The sequence below is a fragment of the Culex quinquefasciatus genome, chromosome 2 (assembly GCF_015732765.1).
Source record: "Culex quinquefasciatus strain JHB chromosome 2, VPISU_Cqui_1.0_pri_paternal, whole genome shotgun sequence".
In the NCBI taxonomy this organism is placed as follows: domain Eukaryota; kingdom Metazoa; phylum Arthropoda; class Insecta; order Diptera; family Culicidae; genus Culex; species Culex quinquefasciatus.
In genome coordinates, this window is record NC_051862.1 from 163,829,862 (window position 1) to 163,849,547 (window position 19,686).

The window sequence follows — 19,686 nt, forward strand, 5'->3', positions numbered from 1 at the left end:
TGTCTACATACAGCCAAACACACGGACAATTTAAAAAAGTCTCTTTCATCTTCAAAAAATAAAAACAGATAAAAAATCTCCCAATTTGAAATTCACAATTCGCAATTTTCAGTGTAAGAACGGGCCTTGACCGATCTTATGCACTAGGTTCCCGACGAACACGCACTGCCCTTACACCTACATCTCACCCTTGCTCTGAGTCAGTACGAGCAGCACGCTAGAACACGCTTTGAGTGTTCGTGCCAGGCATGCACACCTTCTTTTCCGGTTACGCATTTTAACTCGACCGGGGGTGGTACATTAAGTAGGGTTTGATGTAAGTATAAGCGCCTAACCATTTATAGTGTGCCTATCAACTTTCATTAAAGCAAAAACTGTTTTATTTTTAGTTTGAATTCAAAAATTTATTGTTATTTACTGTGTATTGTTTTCTCCTGAAATCTTCCCTATTGTTGAGTCTGTTTATCTGTTGCTATTTCTTTCGTCGCGGTGTTTTGTTACAATTTTTGGTTTTTGAATGTTATAAAAGTTTACCAAAAATACAATAGTAATATTTGTGTTAATCCCTTTTAACCATTCCATAAATTGAGTAAGGGTTCAAACCTCACTTGTTTGAAAAAAAGGGTGAAGATTGAAAACAATAGACAGTAAAAGAGAATTTATTTTATAAAAATCAAGTATCAATAGTAAGAGAATGAAGAGCGTATTTTGAAAAATAAAAATGAGAAGCTAGATGTATTAGATGTAAAATTAGACAATAGTTAATAAATAGAGATACAAAACAAGCTTAGATTATAGTAATGATAATTTATAGGACAGATAAAGAATTATTCAAATAAATAAATTCACAATAAAATCAAAAATATAAATAGAAAAGAGTGGAAAAGCTTTGAGAGATAAGAGAATCAAAAGTTAAAATCAAATGTTGGATATTAAATAGAAGAATCAGTGAAAAATTGGGAATCAGAAGAGCAAAATAAAAATAGGAGATAGGTGGTAGCTGAGAATGAAGAAAAGAGAAACCGCGTTGTGCGATGTTTCAGGTACATCCACAGCAGTTGACTCAACATACTGCGAATCAAAACAATTCCGTCTACAATCACAAACTATTCCCTTTCCCACGTTGTCGCGCCCCTTTCTTTTAGCCGTCTCGACTCTGACCCGCGGTGGTCAAAGGTTTACGATCCGTTTCCACAGGCCATCATGAAAACCAAGCCAACGTGGAGGTAAGAAAATAGGACACTCGCAAGGAACCAGAGCTATAGTGTTCTGATCAAGATAATTCGGATGATCTAACAGAACTACGGATGTAGTTAGTTACGCTCCTTCCAGGATGTTCCTTACGTGGACGTCAACCGAAGAGCACGCAACCAGAGCTGAAAATGTCAGGGGTCCTGACGCGAAAATCGGCGACGCATACACGATTTTTTCAGATCCATTCACTAAACCGCAAAACCGTGACATAAACAAACCCGACTCAGTCGTGAGTGCCCTAGCTCACTGAGCAGCTGCAATGCGAGGCAGTAGTCGACCAATGCTCATTCGACGTTGCACGCACACACATAAAGAAAAAAGTTTTTACACAAAAAGTTGGTATTTGTGCGTGGAAATGTAATTTTGAATATAAGTTACGGTTGTTTCAAGTGTTTTGCACAGTCTAGAACCATTCAATTGTTTAAAAATAGTCAAAATAGTGTTTAGAGAGGATTTTAAGAGTCAGTCATACGACACGAATTGAGTGAGTGTAGCTCATTTTTTCACGTCTCTCATTCTCCAGCAGCCGACCGGCACGAGTCAGGCGTCAGTGGTTGAACGGACACAGTAGGCTTACAGTCACATGCTAGCAGTGAACTGACATTTTGGTTTGCTTCATGTGTACGCGGGGTTGGAAACATTTTGCAGGCCTGCACGCAACAAAGTCAGTGCCATTGCATGCTCTTAGGTATCAATCCTTGGCCTGCAGATAAAAAATCTCCCAATTTGATAAACAAAATTTAAAATTTTAGAATTTTCGATATTTTTTCGATTGTCCGAAGTGCTTTTGGATCAAGTTTTGGATCGAACTTTGGATAATCAAGGCCTCGGATAATTTTGACTGTGGTAGTAAGGGAAACTTTCGGATTTAAATCATACAATGCACCATTTGTTCTTGGAAAAAATGTCACTCTTTAAACTTAATTAGAAACATTTATTGCCCATAAATCCACCTTTGTTTGTTTTTCGTCGTCTTTTTTTATTACACAATTATTTAAACACCTTCAATATTTTATAAACACAATTTCTAAAGTGGGAAACAAAAAAGGGACACATTTTTGCTTGTTTTTAATACAGGAAATGCTAGAAAGTGATAGGAGACCGATTTGATTGTTGGCTGGTTTTAGTTTGGCTTTCAGAATCTCCCAGCGAGAAGCGCTTTCTACACCGGAAACGAAGTTAGTGTTATAGTGTTGCATGCATGATTTAACGTTTTCAAGAATAATGTAAAGGGAAACATTTAAAAATAAAAACTGATAAATAGAAGCTAACTGTCATCTGGCCACACTTGCTAACTTTTTTTCCGTTCCATCAACTAGAAACTCTAATATTGTTAATCGAACTTACCCCGTAACCTATGTAACAGCTGCTAGCGGTTTGCTCGAAAATACACAATGATCTGGTGCGTGAATGAAGCGATGTTTGGTCCTCGGTTCTGCTTAAAACCTCGTTGGATAGCGCCGCCACAGAAGAATGTTCCGGTTTGTCGGTGAAGGTTTGTCTTTCATGAGTTGGTGGTGATCGTGGTGAAGGCGGTTGTGCAATGCTCCTCCCTTCCTCTCTCTCTCTCAAAACTTTTGATTACTTCGTCAATTAACAATGCTCGACGACGAGAGACCCTTTGTTCGCCGTTGTTACTGTTACTGTTGCTGCTGCTGCTGTTGCATCGGCGGAGCTAACCGACTGACGAGGCTGATGCTCGACTGCAGAACCTTACGGATGACTGGCGGAGTGCGGGCACCGTTGGCAAAGTTCTCCGTAACCAGACGCAGCTCGTAGAACACGTTCCGGGTGTACGGGTTGCGGCGGGACGAGTAACGCAGCACCAGGAACTGGTAGTACACCAGCGGCGTCATGAGTCCGGCACGGCCCCTGGGGGGGAACAGGTAGAAGAAGGTGATCGTTAGATTCCATAAGTTTGAATCCTGTTCAAGAGATTACTTACAAAAATACCAGCACGATCGCCAACGGCATAATGAAGATTTCGGCGAACGCCGCCAATCGCAGAATATTTCGGGTTTGGAACTCAACCAACGAAATCAACAACCGGGCGCCCCACCACGAGTTCTGGCCGAGAGTCTGAAACGAAGATCATTTAAATAAATCCACTCTCAGAGCAAATTTGCATTAAGCAACGTATTGTTTCGCGCGATTATAAGATATAATCGCCACCGCCAATAAATCCTCAACACTTACATCGAGCAGCGTCAGCGAGTAGCTGGCCGAGTGCAGGATCGCAAACAGCGTCACCGGGAAGATGATCAGCAGCACCGGGTAGGCGTACAGGAAAATCAACGAGTACAGAAGGTAGTGGCACGAGTCCTCCAGCAGCAGCTTTTGCAGGTAGTCGCGCGAAAACTGGAACGGAGGCATGCGCTGGTGCAGCCGGAGCGCACTGGTGGCCGCGTTGGCCATTAATACTTTGTAGTACGCATTGGTGGGGTTGCTGGAACGGAAATGAAAAAAAAAAAAATCAAATTATTATTCGTGGTAATTATTACACTCGATAATCGAATCACAAAAAAAAATCGTTGTCTTATTATTTATTGCCGAGCTTGACCCCTGAACTACCCAAAAGTGATTAAGATTTTTTAAATCTAATATGGTGGTCATGATACATTGAAAAATTCCTTTTTTTGTTAACAAAAAAACTCGAACATAAAAAGTGAGAAAATTAAAAAAAAAACATGAAAAAAATTGTTTGATCAAGATTTGATTATCCGAAGTTCCATACAAACCTTCGGATAATCGAACTTCGGATATTCGAAACTTCGGATAAGTCTGAACAAAATTTCGATCATAAATTCTGGACTCATGATCAAGAAATCTCGATCGGAATATTAAAATCGTAAATGATCAACGGTTTGTTGTAATTTGTCTATAGTAGACTGATATCATTCGATTGTAATTTCTCAATCTACCATCGACAAATTACGACAGACGTGCGAAAAAATCTCAATATCTGGATTTTTTTTGAAAAGGTCCAATAAACCAAATTTCCAGTTTTTGCTTTTTCGGTGTTTTTGAAACCGCCTTGAGTAGGGGTATTAAAAAACACCCAAAAAGCAAAAACTTAAAATTTGGTTTATTGGACCTTTTAAAAAAAAAACTCCAGATATGTGTTCGAACCTTAAAAAATTAATGCATTTAAAAATTTCAAGAGTTCAAAATAAAAAAAAAGTTTTAAAAACCATGGAAAAATGCAAATACACCGAAACCCCGCTGGTTTGACCCCCTATTGTTGTCAAGCAAACGAGTCACTTTTTGGTTTGACACACTTTTTACACAGAGCTCACACTTACTACCAAACGTTTGGGTTGATAGTAAGTGTGAATCCCGAGTAAAAAGTGACAGGTCGTCACTTTTCAGTTTGACGTTGACCAACCAACGGTATACATACAAAAAAAGTGTCAAACGAAAAAGTTATCAACTAACGGGGGTTGATTGAACTTTAAAGCGGTGTACGCACTTCGGAAGAAACAGGTCAAGGAATATTTCAAATGGGCACCAAGCAAGAGAAAGTGAAGAAAAGCCCAAAAAATCGCTCCCTCTCTTTTGTTCTGCTGTTCGTAAAGCTATTTCTTGACCCCTCTTCTTTGGAGATGCGTTTTGGCCCTAAATAATAAATAACTGGGCTAAACAAACAAATACGAGGTGATGCATAATATTTCCCTGATGAAATGTAAAAAATAAAGCTTGCTCAATTTTATTTACAATGCTTACTTTTCATATTTCTTTAATTGTAACTTGAAATTGAATGAAAGTTTAACAAAGTTTTTTTTATTTATTGATCATGATTTCTGCATCCACTAACCCCTGGGTCATTTCGGTTTGTTTTGGCTTTTTGACGCTTATCTGCTTTTTAACTGAGCTACGGCCCAGTTATCGAGCGCCCAGTTAAAAGACAGCTCAGTTAAAATCACCTAGTTACCGAAGAAGTACTGTATTAAATTCTTGAATCTTCTGTTTTGTTTTATTTTTGTTTACATTTTTTGCAATTTGCAGTTAAGGTGAAGCCGTTGATCATTTTCGAAGAAAATTGATCATCACTGAGCAATTCTCTACAAAATCGGTCTTTTTTCTTCAATTTAAATTTTTGTATTTTTTAATCCGACTGAAACTTTTTTGGTGCCTTCGGTATGCCCAAAGAGCCATTTTGCATCATTAGTTTGTCCATATAATTTTCCATACAAATTTCGCAGCTGTCCATATAAAAATGATGTATGAAAATTCAAAAATCTGTATCTTTTGAAGGAATTTTTTGATCGATTTGGTGTGAATATTTGGCCCTTTTGAAATGTTAGTCTTGATTTGAAAATTTTGAAAATAATGTTTTCGAAAAGATCGGAAAATTTTACAAATGTTTCATATATTAGCATTGAAAATCGGACCATTAGTTGCTGAGATATCGACATTGAAAAATGGTGGGCCGTTTGGGTGAGACTTAGAAAACATCAATTTTCCTGTTGTTAAACCTTTGCATTGCAATATCTCAGCAACTAAAGGTAGTATCAACAAAGTCCGAAAAAGCAAAATATAGAGAATTTTCTCAGCTTTTCAAAAATATTTTTTCAAAAGTGTGCAAACATGTGCACTAATTTACAAAAATGAAAAACTGCGACGATTTTCAAAAAAGTCACCTAAATATAGATTTAACTTGAAAACGGTGCACTTTATCAAAATTTTACTAAAGCACTTTTTGATTGCAAATTTGATTTTACATCGAAATTTGAAGTTGAAAAAATTTTGCGACCAATATTTCGATTTTTTGAAAAAAACAGTATTGATTAAAAAATTCATAACTCGGTCAATGATTTTTTGCACAACCTGGAAATTTCTGAAAAGTTGGCATTTTATGTCCACTTAAACATATCAAAAAATAAAAAAAAAATTAAAAATAGTGTTTTTTTGCAAATCAAGTTAAAGTGATAAAAAGTTAAATAAAAAAATCACCAATTTTTTTTACCCTGTATCATTTTTTTCCAGTGTAGTCCATATCCATACCTACAACTTTGCCGAAGACACTAAATCGATCAAAAAATTCCTTCAAAAGATACAGATTTTTGAATTTTCATACATCATTTTTTTATGGACAGCTGCGAAATTTGTATGGAAAATTATATGGACAAACTAATGATGCAAAATGGCTTCTTTGGGCATACCGAAGGCACCAAAAAAGTTTCAGTCGGATTAAAAAATACAAAAAAAAAATCGAATGACCGAAATCCTAGAGAACTGCTCCACTATAAAATAATCTGTATTAAATTCAATTCAACGAATTTCAGCACCAAAAGGAATCAGCATGTGCCGGTTGTTGCCTTTTGAAGCCACTGAAAGAATTTTTGATCTAAATCAATTGTGCTTCAAAATTTATATAATTTTGTGGCACAGTCATTGACGTCTTAGTTGGCAATCATTGATTACTGACGATTTCCATAACTTTACAAGGAATGGAATAATCGTTACCAAAAGGAATCAGCATGTGTAGGGCACTATTCTAAACAACTTGTTGAAGGAATTTTGTCAAAATATTAAAAGCGATGCAAAATTTATATCTTTGAACGAAAAATCATGACAATGATGGAAGTCTTCACGTTAAGGGACTATCCATAAACCAAAGGCTACGCTTCATGAAAAACAAATGTGTGAAATTTCAAAAATATTTTCCACCTGGTTCATACGATTGTATACACTCCGATGGATGGTAACTTTTTCGTTTGACACTTTTCAATTTGTACCCCGTTGGTTCCAAACTAAAAAGTGACGAACTCACGGACAAACTGTCACATTTTACACGGGACTCACACTTAAGGACTTATCAAACTATGACAAACAAACACGCAATTTTTCGTGTATGACAGTTTGCAAAACTCACAAACAACGCAAAATATATGCAGGTTGACGTTTCTACAAACAAATTCAGACAAACAAACAAAGCAGACAAACTGTCAAAAAGTGCGAGTTTGTTTGCCGTAGTCTAATACGTCCTTACGTTTTTCTTAAATTTCCCATTTTTCTTGTCACTCTTTTGGACAATGAAGAAGCCCGTTTCATAGCATCGCAGCTCGGAAGGCATCTTACGGTTGTGTTAATGCACTCTGACCTGCCGTTTTTATTTTCTATTTAAAGTATGTTTATGTCGTGGACAAGAAATCCCAGTCAACTCAATCGGAATTCTGAAACGAAATAAAACTGTAACGATCCGAATTGATTTCCGTTTCAGAATTCCGATTTAGTTAACTACGATACTGCTGCTGTTATACATAGACTTTCTGCAAACACTGAACGCAAAATTGAAAAAAAAGGTTGGACATAAACTTTGAAAAATGTTTGCAACGGCTTTATTACCCAAGTAACTCGCATAAATGTCCCATATTCAAAAACAGCGAGCTGAGAAAAACGCAAGGCAAATTTGTCGCATACATAAGGCTATAACGACGTTATAGTATAACGTACGTTATCGACGATAATTTTATCGATTAACAACCTTGAACATTGTCGATTGCAAATTAGATTTTTCAACTTATTTTTTAAGATTTTTGATCACCTTTTTTTTAAAAAATCATCTTAATGCTAGTGCTAAAGATGTTTTTTAGCCACCTCAAACAAAAAGCGGAAATTTAAATTTTAGTGAAAATCTCGGAATCCTGTTTATGAAACTTCATCAACTGTTGTCAAACGAACGGAGTCACTTTTTAGTTTGACACCCCATTTACACGGAGCTCACACACACTATCGAACCTTTGTTTTGGTAGTGTGCGTGAGCGACGTGTTAAAAGTGACAGTTCGTCACTTTTTAGTTTGACTTTGACCAACCAACGGGGTACAAACTAAAAAAGTGTCAAACGAAAAAGATGGTCAAGTAAAACTTTGTAATATTTTGATATTAGAAATGTTTAAAGTGGGGAAATTTACGTAATACTTGTTATTATCTCAAATATATCTGCAAAAGAGTGGAAACTCAAAAAAATTGGAAAAATAATTATGTATGGAAAAATAATAATTTCATACGACCTTTTCAAAAACCACACGTAAACAATGTTGACAGCGCCTCTGGCGGTGACTTCAGAAAACTGCATGCGTGTCAGATCCTTGGTAGAATTAGGTTTGAGGTTTGGGTGCCCTCCCCATTCAAGCCTTCGGACTCCTAGATTCGAGCAGAAACTTGCAATAGAGACCACAAAAGACCTGGGGGTCGTTAAAGTGGATGGTTTTTTGAGGTGTCATATTCTGGGTGTAATATTAAATAAAATGTCATAAAATAGTACAAAATAAGGATAAGCCAATTATCCGTAGAAACCAATGTAGAAACACAGTAGAAGGTTGTGACAAATCTCTTTTTTCTCAATTGCAATTTTTTGAACATGACAACGATAATAATTAGACGTAGAATGACAATTTTTAAAGCTTTAAAATTGTATATATTTTTGCCATTTTTTTAGGGCAAAGGAAGAATTCACATACTTTATTGAAATCATATTTCGTGCTTGCCATTTCATTAGGGCACATGACTTTTTTTAAACAAGAGTGTTTCTCTTTCACACCTTATGTAAACTGTCATTTGAGTGAAAGGGATACACAATTGTTTACAAAAGTTATGTGCCCTTTTGAAATGTTAGGCTCCATTTGTGTACTACTCTGATAAATTAATAGCTCTAAAGTCGTAATAACTAGAAACATTTCTTCAAAAAACTTTGTAAGCACACTATAAGCAATTCCAATATTGACTCTACCTAAATGAAACGCTAGCATGCAAGTACTGTTATACATTGACCAACAAAAAACAACGGCCCGCAAGTTCTGTCCAGCGCGCTTCAAATGACCCAATAGTCTTTGTGCGGAACATCAACATTTCTTTTTCGGCACGCAACGCGACGAAAAAGTTACAGTAGCTTAAACTATTCAAGTCATTTTACTAGCCTAGGCTGCAGCCATCTGTGCGCGGTGTTTGTATTATTACGTAAACCAATTACACTTTTTTTTTCATACGCTGCGATTATGGCGATCATCGTCGTCGTACGCTTCGGCCTTAGCCCGCTTAGCCGGTGGCTTAACCGCACAACAGCCTCAACAGGTATCGCCTCAACAAGTGTGTGAGGTGGTGAGTAAGACACTCTCTCTCTCTCTCTTTCTCTTTCGCTCACAGGTGAAGAGAGTTAAGCGCGCGTGTTTCGTGCTTATAACGCACATTTTTATCATGTAACTTCAACGTGCCACACACAGACACTGATGCACGGTCAAGTGACGTCACCACTTACAACGCCGATGGTTTTCATAATTGCCTCGTGACTCACCCAAAGATTGGCAGGATATATCCGATGGTGAAGACGACGGTCAGCACGCGGGACGCCCACAGCGCGGCGTCGATTTTGTTAAGCATAACATGCTGCTTAAGCGCCTCAACTCCACGTGCCTGCTGCTGCTGCTGGTCCCGTGACGGTTCCTGGTCACTCATTTTATTGTCAATTGATTGAACTCTACCAACTCTTCACGTCTGTGGGATTGTGTAGTTACCTGCAAATTAAAGGGGTAAATCAAGCCGGTTATAAACACTCACACCTTAAGCCGCGTAGTAGTGCAACCCCTTCTCTGATTACACACGGGAGAGGGACAAAAATCGATTCCAGTTTGTGCCCCGATGGACAACCCACCACACACAAGGTTGAGGGAGATGTTGAAAAATTGATCACCTTAAAAACATACACACACTCGTCGGTACATCGTAGTCGTTGTCGGTGGGAAAATGTAGTAAGCAAAGCTGCACTGTGTACGTATTGTAAACTGACTATCAACTAAATGAGAAAATGCAGTGGGGGCAGAGGTAACATCAAACTTGTTGACGCCGGGGAAAACATGTTACAAACGGAAAGCATCTAATTAAAGATGAAAAATTATCGTTGCGTTGTCTGAAATTGTTCTACATTTCATCATTCAAGTCGCTTACAGAAATCTAGAAAATACAAGATTGAATATGAGTTTATTCAAATCACACCACTTTTACTTAAAGTTCTACAGGAAAAGAAACAAAATTATCCACCTATCGTGAAATTTTAGCAGTGAGGTCGCGTTCCTTTTGCAACAACAGCAACGAAAAACACAGCTCAAGTACCTACATATCTTCGTGTAAATCAGCAGCACAGTCGTATTCAGAAAGTAAACACTGCATCTGGTAAAACCAGTTTTACTTCTATAACCCCGTGCGAGCGTACCGTGCAGTAAGGGGAACTGAGATATATGACATATTAAAGTTTATATTAATGATTTCATTTCACAGTGTAATGTAATTTTTTTTTGTATAAAGTACCGCGTAAACAAGCTCGGGTTCCACTGTCCAAATTGACCGTTGGTTTTATCCAGATTACCCGGATGAATACCAATCAGAAACAACAAACGACACTAACGACAGTTTACACTTTGACTAAAACTACACTGGACGAGAAACAATCCTTCTTAATTCCCTGAAGAAGACCCCATAGAGGGTTGAAACGTTGGATACGAGAAAATAAGCGTTGTTTCGAATTTTCCCGCCAAGACCGAAAAGCCGAAAACCTAACCTATAAAATAAATAAGTATTCTTGAATGCATTTTAAAATTTGGTGTCTTCGGGAAAGTTTTTAGTTGAGCCAAGGCGTATATTTTGATGTAACGGTTTTTTTTTATATAAAAGACTCATACTGCTTCTGATCTCATAAATGTCCCATATGCATTTTCATCGTTTTTTGTTATTGATGCAGTTAGGTTCAAAATCGTGTGCTCTTTCAGAAAAGCTTCCAACATCCAATACTTTGTTCTAGAAATCAGGAGGAAATCCTAAAATCAGGAATTTTGTACCCGACCCTCTCCGATTTCAATGAAACTTTGTAGACATGTTATCCTAGTCCTATATGAGCCATTTTTGTGTATATCACGCAGAAAAATGTTTTGTAGAATCAGCCTATACGAGGTTTGAATCAACAAATTTTTTGTTGAATATAATCAACGCCGATTTTGCGTTGAAACAAACCTTGATTTTTTCAAGTCCACAAAAGTCTTTTGTTGTTTCGAAAAAGCTGCTTTGACGTTTAGCGTTGATTCAACAAAAAACTGATTTTCAAATCAACAGAACGTTTTGTTGATTCAAATATGCCTTATTTTTCTGCGTGATGGAGCCAATAGTACTAGAAAATAAAATTTGAGGAGGGCGGAAGGTATTTAAATATTTTTGTATTTTGTAATTTAAAAATTACTGTATCTCGAAGCCGTTGCGTCGTATCAAAAAGTGGTCAAAGACAAACTTGTAGGAAATTGGACAGGCTTTCTGAAAAAAAAATACACTGAAACAAAAATACACGCCACATCAATGAGTTTTTTTTGATTTTTAAGTCTAAAACTTAAATTAAAAGGTTATGTCACAATTTTTTTCGTTCAAGATTTTTGAGGAAATAGCCTAAAATGTTACCAAAAGACTGACGAAAAATGCAGGATGGTACAGTATGTAAAAAAAGTATTTACACCCCTTGGGCACTATGCACATTTTGTGATGAAACATGTTAAAAAATTTAAGTTTGACAGGAACCTAGTACTAAGTTTTGCTCCGAAACTCATGCCAAACATTTTGCTACAAAAAGCTCATGAAAAGATGATTTCTATAAAAAGTTATATAACAAATACTATTACGAAAATAAAAAAGGTGCAAAAAAAGTTTGTACACCTTTCGAAAAATTAACATAAATAATACTTTTTTTACATACTGTACCATCCTGCATTTTTCGTCAGTCTTTTGGTAACATTTTAGGCTATTTCCTCAAAAAAAAAATGAACGAAAAAAAATCGTGACATCACCTTTCAATTTAAGTTTTAGACTTAAAAATCAAAAAATCTCATTGATGTGGTGTGTATTTTTGTTTCATTGTATTTTTTTTTTTTTTTTTTCAAAAAGCCCGTCCAATTTCTTACAAGTTTGTCTATGACCACTTTTTGATACGACGCAAAGGCTTCGAGATACAGTAATTTTTAAATTACAAAATACAAAAATATTTAAATACCTTACGCCCTTGTCCAATGTTATTTTCGAGTACTATTGGCTCCATATACACAAAAATGGCTTACATAGGCCCAGGATAACATGTCTGCAAAGTTTCATTGTAATCGGAGAGGGTCGGGTACAAAAGTACCAGAAAAATTCCTGATTTGAGCTGAAATTGCTCCATAATCAAGTATGGACTGTAATACAAAATAATTCAAATAATTCAAAAAGTAGAACTTAATTTTTAAACCGACTTTTTCCCGGATTTTGACGAATTCCAAACTTTTCTCTGACTTTCCTGTTTTCCTAACACGAGTGGTTACACTGTTTGAATGATTTTTGCAGTCTCAAGGAGCTATTAGACTTTGGCCGACAAACTCGCAAACAAAGCCAAATGTATGCAAGCTGAGGTTTCTACAAATAAATGAAGGCAAACAAACAAAGTAGGCAAACTGCCAAACTGTCAAAAAGTTTGTTTGTTTGTTTGCCATAGTCGTCTAATGGCTCCTTCAGTAATATGCAAAAATGTTTTTTTTTACAAAATAAATGTCAAAATCGAAATGTCACCAAAAAACGTAACTTAATCCACCTTTAGGTGGTTGGTGCCTTCCTCTAATTTATAGAGTGATTACAATCCCCTAAAGTGTCCACATGGTTTATGGATCTCCCCTAACGTGATCGCAGCACCTAAGAGGTCCTAATAAAAATTAGGGGACGAGTAAAAAAAACTTCCTACAGACTTTTTATCAAGATTATACAGACACCGCCTTTCAGGAAAATGGCATCCCTCTACAAGGCTTTTTTCGTGGCGATCAGACGGGATCATTTGAGGTTATGTAAATTCAGACCATTTTTTAAACTGCTTGTAATTTTTGATAGGTAAGTCAGATCTTGAAAATTCTTAATCCACAAAAAAGGTCTTCTCATATGCTTTCTAAAAATATATAACATGTGAGGGTTTTATGAAAAAACCACCCTTTTTGCCATAATTTTAATTTAATATGAAAGAGTTTTTTAATATAACTATTTAACATGATCAAACTGTATAAATTTAAATAGCAACTTAGGGGACGTTAAGACTGATCGATTAAAACCATTCCGGCCAAAATCGTCTTAGTCAGTGACGAGATATTCGTTTTCGTTTTCGTTTTACGGAGCAAGGTGGGGGACGCGGCCTCAAGTCAGTCCAAGTCCGGTTTCTTGTGGAAAAAAGGGTAGTGGCCGAACTAGTATTGCATACCAAATGAACACCACCGGAAGATATAGGGGATCGGGAGGGAGGTGAAAGAAAATTAGTGTTGATGTGAGTAGTAAGAACTTGGATGATTTGAGCAGTTACGGTAATCTAAGTTTAACACTGAAAAAGAAAATCTGAAATTGTGATTCAAAGTAAGAAGGCCCGGAATAAATTAAATTATTAGTTAATTAAATAAGAAAATGTAACTAATCGGAGATCTATACAAAAGAAACCTATGATGTATTCCAAATTTAAAAGAAATAAAAATACTAGAGAAAAAAGATGAAAACTAACTGCCGACCTGTCACGTCCGTCAATAGTCTTGTCGTACATTACAACTAGAAACAGATCTGCCAATGAAATGTTACACTTCGTTCAAATCAACTAATCATTTAAGTTCAATTATTCATCTACGGAAAACTATCTAACTTTAATCAACAACCTAAACTAAACTGTCTAAAGGTAAATTTAATCTCAAATCCCCGAATGTTTTATTATAACGCCAAATAAGGTAAAGGATCTTGTTTTTAAACCAGTCTTGCCGCTTCCAAAAACCAATAAACATAAATGAACAGTTCATAAGTTGAACACTAGTAATTAAGACGACTATTTCATGCCATTCATTTCATTAGGGCATAGAGCTTTGCAAACAAGAGTGCATCTCTATTATACCTTATGTAAACTGTCATTTGAGTAAAGGAGACACACTCCTGTTCACAAAACCCATGCGCCCTTTTGAAATGTTAGGCTCCATTTGATCGTCAAGGCTCCAGTAGACCCTCGATTCGCAACAATGGTCGATACAACCATAATCCGAGAACCGTTAGTTCAACAGATTAACGAATTTTGTCCGATATCATCGCACTATTGATTGACCGAGACTCTATGGAAATTTTGACATATCAAAATGCTACGTAATAATAATTTTTTAAATAAATTTCAAAATCTATTCTATCCTACAATGCCTAGAAGAGGCCTCTGTTTCTGTTGTGAGTAAGCGCTGGTTTCAGAGTTCATTTTTCAATTTAAAAGGGGTGGGAGACGACTAATTTGCTTCATGAACTCCTACTCGGCCTTGGGACCACCTCTTAAGACACTGATGGCTCCTAGCTAGGAATTAAACCTAGACACAGCGTCGAGGCCCGCTTCGCATGGCAAAAATGTTGGCTGGGGGGAAGTGATATTATCACGAAATTTTATTTTAAAGCCAACATTGCTAACGGCGTCGAGGTCCTTACTCAAGCCCAAGGTCTAAGTCAGTGACGAGATATTCCAGTGATATTGATTTGGTACACATGTCTACATACAGCCAAACACACAGACATTTGCTCAGCTGGTGATTCTGAGTCGATATGTACAAATGAAGGTAGGTCTTGGAGGTCTAACTAAAAAGCTCGTTTTTCGAGTGATTTTATAGCCTTTCCTCAGTAAAGTGAGGAAGGCAAAAAGCATTATTTAAAATGGTAGAACTTTTCCAATTGTTAGGCGTGCATTTAAAACAGGGCCACTCAATGTTTTTGAATACCGGGCCAAAATGCGCACATGAGCTTACGGACCAAATATGATTTATTTTATATTTTTCAAAAAGATATTAAGTTAATTCAACTATTAAAAATACATCTATAAGTTGAAGTTTTTTTTTTACATTTTGCCAGCAGTTTTGTTTAAAATACTTTCAACCCGAGCAGACGGAAATAACTTGGAAATAACATTTTTTGATATTTAAAAATACTAAGCCAATAACATATTATGTTATTGATAACAAAATTTGATATTCATCTTTATGATTTTTTTGTTATTGGATTGTTATTGTGATAACAGACTTATAACATTTTGAGTTATTCTTCGAACAAATCTTTGTTATAATTTTTTTGTTATTTTAACAACTAATCCGATCATCCCAATAACAGTTGGCGGTATTCTTCCATAACAAAAAATGTTATTCCCAAGTTGTTTTGGCTTTCAACCAATATCAGAGCAATAACAAATTTTGTTATGATAACATAAACAGTTATTAAACTCTTATGCAAAAATGGATTTTTCAAAAAGATTCTATAACACTTTCTGTTATTTTAACAATATTTGTTATTGAAATGGCATGAATTTTGTTATTACCGTCTGCCCGGGAATTCAATTTGAATTTAATTAAATCAACAAAACCAAACTAATTGCAATACATAATATTTACGGGATTGCCTCAAAAGGCCGAAACTCAAAAGGCAGAATCTCGGAAGGCCTTAATTCAAAAGGCCGAATTTGGTTTTTGCTCAGAAAGCAAAACGTCTCAAAAGGCCGAAAGTTTCGAAAGACAGAATGATTATGGAATTCAGAATTTTGTTCATATTTGCACGATTTTCATTGATTATTTATGCTTATGATTATTATGTTCAAAAATTTAGTCAACTAACAAACTGTTTTCTTTTTTGTAATTTTAAGCGAAATAAGTACATAATGATTACATTCTGTTTATATTTACCGATCATATTGTTACCATGCATACAATTATGTACAGGAGAATTAATTAAAGCATTTACAAAGTGTTTTAATCTTCTTTTTTTTATTGAATTATGGTGACGATAACCGATCAAATTTCGGTTCGTCACCAAGTACTTAAATGAATTCAAATTATCACAATTATTTTTATGCGGCAAACAATTAGAATCTTTAAAAATTAGTTAGCAGCATTGCTAGAAAGTTATGCCTACTTAATTTTGAAACCAATTTTAGTTACATAACTATGGTTTATGAAAATAATAATAGCCTTATGGGATTCGGCCTTATGAGAATTCTACCTTTCGAATAATTCGGCCTTTCGGGATTCGGCCTTTCGTAGGAGACCCATATTTAAACGCTTTTATGCTATTTTCATGCCTAACATTGAAATCATTTTATACAGTACTTTTGCAAGCAGTTTGTATTTATAAGACGACTTGGTCAAAGTCTAGGGGTGTTGAATATTTTGTGGCTGAAGACAATCGTAAATTTGAAAAAAAATAATTAAAATTGAAAAAGATATTTAATTGAAATTATTACATTTTATTTTTAGAGGGGTGACACTAACAATATGGTGTTATTTTTTTGAATAAAGTATTGTGTCTTTCAAAGATTTTACTGAAAGGGCAATTTTACATGATCATTAATCAATGATTCAATGTTATAATTTATCATCATTGATCATTCAAAAATTGTTCGCGGGCCAAACAAAATCACCTCGCTATTCATTTAGAAAAGTCAGGTATTTTTTATCCCTAAGGATTCATACATCTATCAAAAAGTCCCTTTCAGTTCCCATGTTATTTAGGGTGCTAGGGGATCGAGCTTTTATATTTGAAAGGCGCCTTTACCACATGAATTAATTTTAAAATTCGAAAAACATAACATTTTGGCGTTGGGATTAAACTGACAAAGTTTAATCCAAATTGAAAAATGCAAACTTGAAAATCCTTGAGGCGATTCGTGTTTAGGGACTGATCTCAAATACTTAAAAATGAGACAGAATCGTCAAAACTCGCCATCAAACAATCTAAGGTCACAACATTTAACGGTTCAAACCCTGCGACGGCAAAAACGCTTTTCTGTGTCATAAAACAACAATTAGTGGCCGAAAGCCAGGTGACGAAAACTGAAAGTTTTTTTGTGGCAATAATTGTCTCAATCTGTATGTTTATGAAAGTGTGATGAAATTTTGGTATGAACCAGCAGACATACTTTCCACATGCTTGTGTGTGTGTGTGACAATGATAACTCTTATCAGTAATATAACCATGTGCCGTAATTTCAAGGCTTTTCTTCCTCGATTTTCAAATAGGTAATCATCAATCGTACGATATCTGGTGTTGAAGAAGTGAGGAAAAATGATTCCGCTATTTATAGAAGACGCACAAGTACCGTTTTGTTCATCATTTTCTCCCAAATAACCAAAGGCTGGTAAAAGTTCACCGTCATTCATCGATGCTCCCTAAGCTATGTGCACTTACAATCATCAGCCAACAACAACAGCATTATTTGTACCGTACGAAATAAATAATTAATGCTAGCTTTTTTAATGGCATCCGGACGCGTTAATTAAATGTCGGTGGCCAATTGATTGATGCTGCTGGTGATATTAAAAATGAATGACGACTAAATGCACACAAGAGGGCACACTTCCCGCAACGTCCAAGAATCGATTTTTGTCCCTCCCGGGAAACTCGGAATGATTTTCTCCTCGCGCAAATGGACCACTTTTCTCCGTGTGTGTGTGCCTTCACTTTCCCCACGGAAGAGAGGGCACTGGCCGTGACGGATGAGCGATAACACGACTTACGACAGCCCCCCCCAAAACCAGTGCCCGAGGTGTGGTTTTCCCGAAAGAGATTTACGAGGAAAAAAAAAATCTGCCACGAAGGAACCACTTTCAAGCGCGTCGAGAACCGTGTACGTACCGTCTAGATTGGTGGATTAAGTAGCACTACACACCTGCACCAAAGCGCTTAATCACTCGCGACGACGATGACGGAGCAAGACGATTTTGGTCGGATAAATTACACTCGTCGTCGTTGCTTGCGAGTCAAGTCGAAGGGAATTTTTGCCACTTCCAACTCGCTCAGGTAAAAAAAGAGCTTGTGACGTTTCACGATTACGAATGTCAAAAAAAACATCGCATTTTGAAAAAGGAATAAAAGGATAGAGGGAAGTTCTCTTTTTCGTACACGCTCAACCAGCAGAACTGCAAATTTTATCAAAATGTGAGTATACACGCAAAATCATGATAGCACAGATCTGAGTAAAAAAAGTACACAGATTTCTGCCTTCCTCACGGGGGGATGGCAACCCTATTCCGACCAAAGCAAACTGACAACAGTCGACATTAGCACAGTTGTCAAATGAGAGCCCACAACAAAAGCACTAGCTGTCAAATGGTAGCCCATAACAAATCATTGTTTGGGTTTTTGATTTTAAAATTTCCCGCAATTCAAACGATAAATACCTGAAAAAACAGGTGAATTGTGTTGCTGATGCCAAATTCTATCATATCCTTGGAGATTCCATCCCAATATTGGCTGAAAATTCATATCGAAAAAAGTGATTTTTCTGTTTACCATTTTTTGCTTTTTTCTTTTGGTCGATCAAAGTAGCGCCCGTACACTCTGAATCGGCATTACACATTTTTCAGTTTGGTTTTACACATTTGCATGGGACTTTTGAGTTTAACCAGGATAACACACTTCGTGTTACCAAAGTAATATGAATAATACTGATTCTGAGTGTTTGTTATCTGAACTTCCAAGATGGCGGCTTCTTCGCTACCCCCTGCTTCCTCACCTCACTGAGGCACACTGGTAAACAGCATTACACTTTTTTCAGTTCACTTTTACACACTTGTATGGGATTTTTCAGTTCAAGTATGATTACACACTTTCGTGTAATCATACTTGAACTGAAAATCCCATACAAGTGTGTAAAAGTGAACTGAACAGTGTGTAATGTTGATTATCAGTGCAAGGCTATAAAATCACTCAGAAATTGAACTTTTTAAATAAGCCTCCAAGATATACCTTTACGTATACCTATCGGTTTAGAATCAAATTCTGAGCAAATGTCTGTGCGTGTGGATGGACGTAGAATTGTTTTTCTCACTCACTTTTCTCGGAACTGGCTCGACCTAGGGCTCGACCGATTTTGTCCGGATCTATGTTTTTGGATTCATTTTCAGGTTCTTTAAGTCTTTTTTTAATTTCATCCGGTTTGGTGCAGTACTTAAGATATGTTCGAAAAACTGTTTTGGTTGATACAAAAAAGGGTCATTATTTACATAATTTGAAAGCTCCGTCGGATAGCTGTTGGAACTTTCCGTTCAGTGCACGCACACAAACACTGCAGTGCTTTCAAATGGTTCATTAAACTTATCATAGATGGCAGCACTCAGATGTATAGTGTCTTCACTAAGTAAGCGTTATCCAAAGCTTCCGTAGTGTGTGGTTCAAGGCTTTTAGGAGGAAGGCAGCAACCACCTTCTGGTGGATTAAGTAACGTTTTTTCAGTATGTTGGCTGACATATCGAGCGATCAGTCAAAAAAAACCCAGTTAGAAATCGCCTGACAAAAAACTTTTGCTTTTTTTGGTCGCATGACAAGGGGTCGTGCATAAACCATGTGATCTCCTTAGGGGGGGGGGTCGATATCCAACCGAAAAAAAACAATGAAAAGCC

General features: G+C 36.4%; 1 protein-coding gene across 2 annotated transcripts; it reads right to left on the reverse strand.

Annotated features, from left to right (window-relative positions):
* Positions 1-2,142: 2,142 nt before the first annotated feature.
* On the reverse strand, positions 2,143-18,088 carry LOC6043315 (Krueppel homolog 2). 2 transcript variants are annotated; one of them, XM_001870895.2, is made up of 5 exons: positions 17,921-18,088; positions 9,549-9,768; positions 3,451-3,700; positions 3,200-3,333; positions 2,143-3,126 (listed from the first exon to the last, which is right to left on the reverse strand). In XM_001870895.2, exons 2-5 carry the CDS (start codon positions 9,707-9,709, stop codon positions 2,895-2,897), a joined length of 777 nt encoding a protein of 258 aa, XP_001870930.1. In that variant the 5' UTR covers positions 9,710-9,768; positions 17,921-18,088; the 3' UTR covers positions 2,143-2,894. The 2 variants fall into 2 exon arrangements, with proteins under 2 accessions (XP_001870930.1, XP_038111182.1); XM_038255254.1 differs by having other exon boundaries at positions 17,955-18,084.
* Positions 18,089-19,686: the final 1,598 nt, after the last annotated feature.

Coding starts and splice junctions, on each gene's coding strand:
- LOC6043315 (XM_001870895.2), bottom strand. CDS start 9,709: ATGAGTGACCAGGAACCGTCACGGGACCAGCAGCAGCAGCAGGCACGT. Junction 3,701..9,548: donor TATATCCTGCCAATCTTTGG/GTGAGTCACGAG, acceptor TTTCCGTTCCAG/CAACCCCACCAATGCGTACT. Junction 3,334..3,450: donor ACTCGCTGACGCTGCTCGAT/GTAAGTGTTGAG, acceptor TCTTCGTTTCAG/ACTCTCGGCCAGAACTCGTG.